Source organism: Empidonax traillii, unplaced genomic scaffold (assembly GCF_003031625.1).
Source record: "Empidonax traillii isolate 1590-97213 ecotype Southwest subspecies unplaced genomic scaffold, ASM303162v1 scaffold6382:size11227, whole genome shotgun sequence".
NCBI classification, from domain to species: Eukaryota; Metazoa; Chordata; class Aves; order Passeriformes; family Tyrannidae; genus Empidonax; species Empidonax traillii.
In genome coordinates, this window is record NW_020961575.1 from 2,919 (window position 1) to 6,119 (window position 3,201).

General features: G+C 68.1%; 1 protein-coding gene across 1 annotated transcript in view; it reads left to right on the forward strand.

Annotated features, from left to right (window-relative positions):
- The window catches only part of LOC114073418 (innate immunity activator protein-like), a gene marked incomplete at its 5' end in the record, with an annotated part of 5,425 nt that extends 2,828 nt beyond the window's left edge, over positions 1-2,597 (forward strand). Inside the window, 3 exons of the mRNA XM_027911178.1 lie at positions 210-594; positions 1,415-1,982; positions 2,492-2,597. Coding sequence (XP_027766979.1) covers positions 210-594; positions 1,415-1,982; positions 2,492-2,584 — 1,046 coding nt within the window. The remainder of the gene's footprint in view (positions 1-209; positions 595-1,414; positions 1,983-2,491) is intronic.
- Positions 2,598-3,201: the final 604 nt, after the last annotated feature.

Sequence of the window (3,201 nt, forward strand, 5' to 3'; positions counted from 1 at the left end):
CCCATCCCTTCCTGTGTCCCCTCCATTCCACATCCCTGTGTGTTCCCCCCACCCCTTCCCATCCCATCCCATCCCATCCCATCCCATCCCATCCCATCCCATCCCTCCCTGTGTGTCCTCTCCATCCCAAACACCACCATGTGTGTCCCTTCTGTCCCATCCACCTCTTCCTGTGTCCCCTCCATCCCAACCCTCCCTCTCTCCCGCAGAGGACTCAGGGCCACCAGGACCCCCCACCCCACAGAGGTCTCCGTCTCCTGAGGTCCCCACTGAGGAGGAGGGGTCGGGGTTGGGACCACCCCCGTCCTCCCCCAGCCTCTGGCGGGAGACCAGCCCGGACAGACCCTACGAGAGGGGCAGAAATCCTGGAATCAACCCTGGGGATGGGGAAACCTGGAGCTCCCACTGCTACCTGGGGTGCCCCCCAGCCACCCCTCACAGCCCCGACCCTGCAGCCCCCTCGGGGGCCAGGCCAGGGGACCCCCCGTACCGGTTCGTGCCCGTGAGGACCCTGGTGCTGGTCCGGCAGGGGGGATCCAGCGCTCCCGGCACCCCCGAGACACCGGCACGGAGGGGACAGGGCCAGGCCATGAGGTACAGCCTGGGCATGGCAGGGGGCACAGGGCAAGTGGGGAGGGGAGACATGGGGGGAGAGGATGGAGGGGATCCCATGGGGAGGATGGAGAGGATCCCATGGGAGGATGGAGCTCAATCCATAGGATGGAGGATGGAAATAACCCTGTGAAGATGATGGAGCCCAGCCCATGAGGAGGAGGTTGGAGATGATCCCATAGAGAGGATGGAGATGATCCCTTGGGAGGAGGCTGGAGACAGCCCCATGGGAGGCTGGAGATGATCCCACAGGGAGGCTGGAGATGATCCCACAGGGAGGCTGGAGATGATCCCGTGGGGAGGACAGAGATGATCCCGTGGGGAGGATGGAGACGATCCCATGGGAGGCTGGAGCTCCAGTGCCACGGGATTAGCTCCACTCTTCTCCCATGTGGTGCTGTGACCTTTCCCCAGGATGGATCCGTGTCCTTCGCCCAGGATGGATCCCTCTCCTTTCACCAGGGTTGAGCCCTGTCCCCTGCACAGGTGAATCCCTGTCCTTTTCCCAAGTTGGATCCCTTTTCCCCTTTCCAGGGTGGTCCCTCTATTTCCCTGGGCTAATCCCTCTCTTTTTCCCTGCTTGGATCCCAGTCCCCTCCCAAGGGTGATCCTTCCCTTTCCCCATGTGGACCCCTCTCTTTCCCCAGGTTGATCCCTCTTTTTTCCGAGTTGGATCCCAGTCCCCTCCCCAGGCTGATCCCTCTCTTTCCCCCTGTGGATCCCTCCCTTTCCCCGTGTGGATCCCTCCCTTTCCCCATGTGGATCCCTCCCTTTCCGCGGTCTGATCCCTCTCTCTCCCCAGGTTGGACCCCCTCTGGCCGCCCCTGGAGCCGCGGGGCCGCCCCCCCGGGCCCCGCCGCCGCCCCCCGTCCCACGCGGGGCCGGTGCCGCCGCCCCCCACGGGCCGCTCGCCGCGCTCGGGGTCTGACGAGAGCATCTCCAGCGTGTCCAGCGCGTCCCGCGCCCCCTCCCCGGGCAGCTCCGGCCCCGACGCGCCCCGAGCCCGACCCCTTCCCCTCCTCCTGCCCCTTCCCCTGCCTCTTCCCCTGCCCGAGCCGCCCCCGCGGGGCCCCCCCCGCGGCCCCCCGACCCTGGTGCTGTACGAGCAGGATCTGGCCCCGCTGCGCTACCAGCGCCTCGTGCCCTCGCACAGCCGCATCGTGCGGACCCCCTCGCTCAAGGAGCACCCCGTGGGCAGGGGGCTCTCCCGCGCCGCCGTCACCGAGGAGCTCAAGTCGTGGCACCAGCGCGCGCGGCTGCGTGGGGCGCGGCCCCGCTCCCTCGACAGGCAGGGCGCCCTCGGGAGACCCCCCCGCGTGGGAACCGCCCCCGACCTGCCCCTCGCCAGGGCCGTGCTGTCCCGGGGACAGGTAGGACACGGGCACGGGGGGACGGGAGGGCGACACGACCCCCGGGGTTGCTGCCCTGAGGGGGGGGTGTCACCCCCAGGTGGGGTCCCCAGAGCGGGTGTGGGGTCCTGAGGGGGTCCGTGGGGAGGAATTGGGGTCCCACGAGGGTCCTTGGGGCGGGACTGGCGTCCTACAAAGGGTCCCTGGAGTGGGACCAGGACCTTAAGGGGGTCCCTGGGGCAGGACTGGGGTCCGATGAGGGTCCCTGAGGTGGGACCAGAACCTTAAGGGGGTCCTTGGGGTAGGACTGGGGTCCTACAAAGGTCCTTGGGGCAGGATTGGGGGCCCACGAGGGTCCCTGGGATGGGACCAGGACACTAAGGGGGTCCCTGGGGTGGGATGGGGGTCCCAGTGAGTCCCTCTGCTCATACCCAGGGTCCCACCAGCCGGACCCACGGGGGTCCCGGGGGCAGCCCTGGGGTACCCTTGGGCGGGTTGTGGGGTCCCTGCTGACATTTTGGGGTCCCCAGGCCCCCCCGGTGCCGATGCTGCGGCGCTCGGTGCCCGCCGTGCCCACACAGCTCTTCGTGCCTGAGAACGGCGAGATTGTCACACAGGTGTGAGAGCAGCCCCGGCCCTGGCGGGGGGCACGGCCTGGCTGGCCCAGGGACATCCCCACCCCGGCCTGGGGACACGGGGGGGACGCACAGCGGGGTGGCACGGGCTGGCCCCCACCCCCTGTGGTCTCAGTGGCACCGGCACCGTGGTGGTGATGGTGACACTGGTGGCACTGTGACCCCAGTGCTGAGGTGACCCCATGACCCCCATGTCACCACATCCTCAGTTTGGGGTTCTGGTCTCTAATAAAGGTGGTTTTTGGGAAGTGTCACCCTCGAGACGTGTCCCCTCCGTGTCTCCAGCCCTGTCCCCTCCCGGGGTGCCCATCCCTGGGGACAGTTGGTGCTGCCAGGTTGGGGCTCTGGGTTTTTGGTCTCTGGCCATGCTTGGGGCATTCGTGGGGTATCCCCAGTGCCAGGGGGATGTCCCCAGTGCCAGAGGGGTGTCCCCAGTGCCAAGGGGTGTCCCCAGTGCCAGGGGGGTGTCCCCAGTGCCAAGGGGTGTCCCCAGTGTCCAGTGGGGTGTCCCAGTGCCAGGGGGGTGCCCCAGGTCCAGCTGTGCCCACCCAGCGAGCCTGGCTGGGATGGAGGGCTGGGAAAGGGGGTGCAGGGAGGGGAAGGGA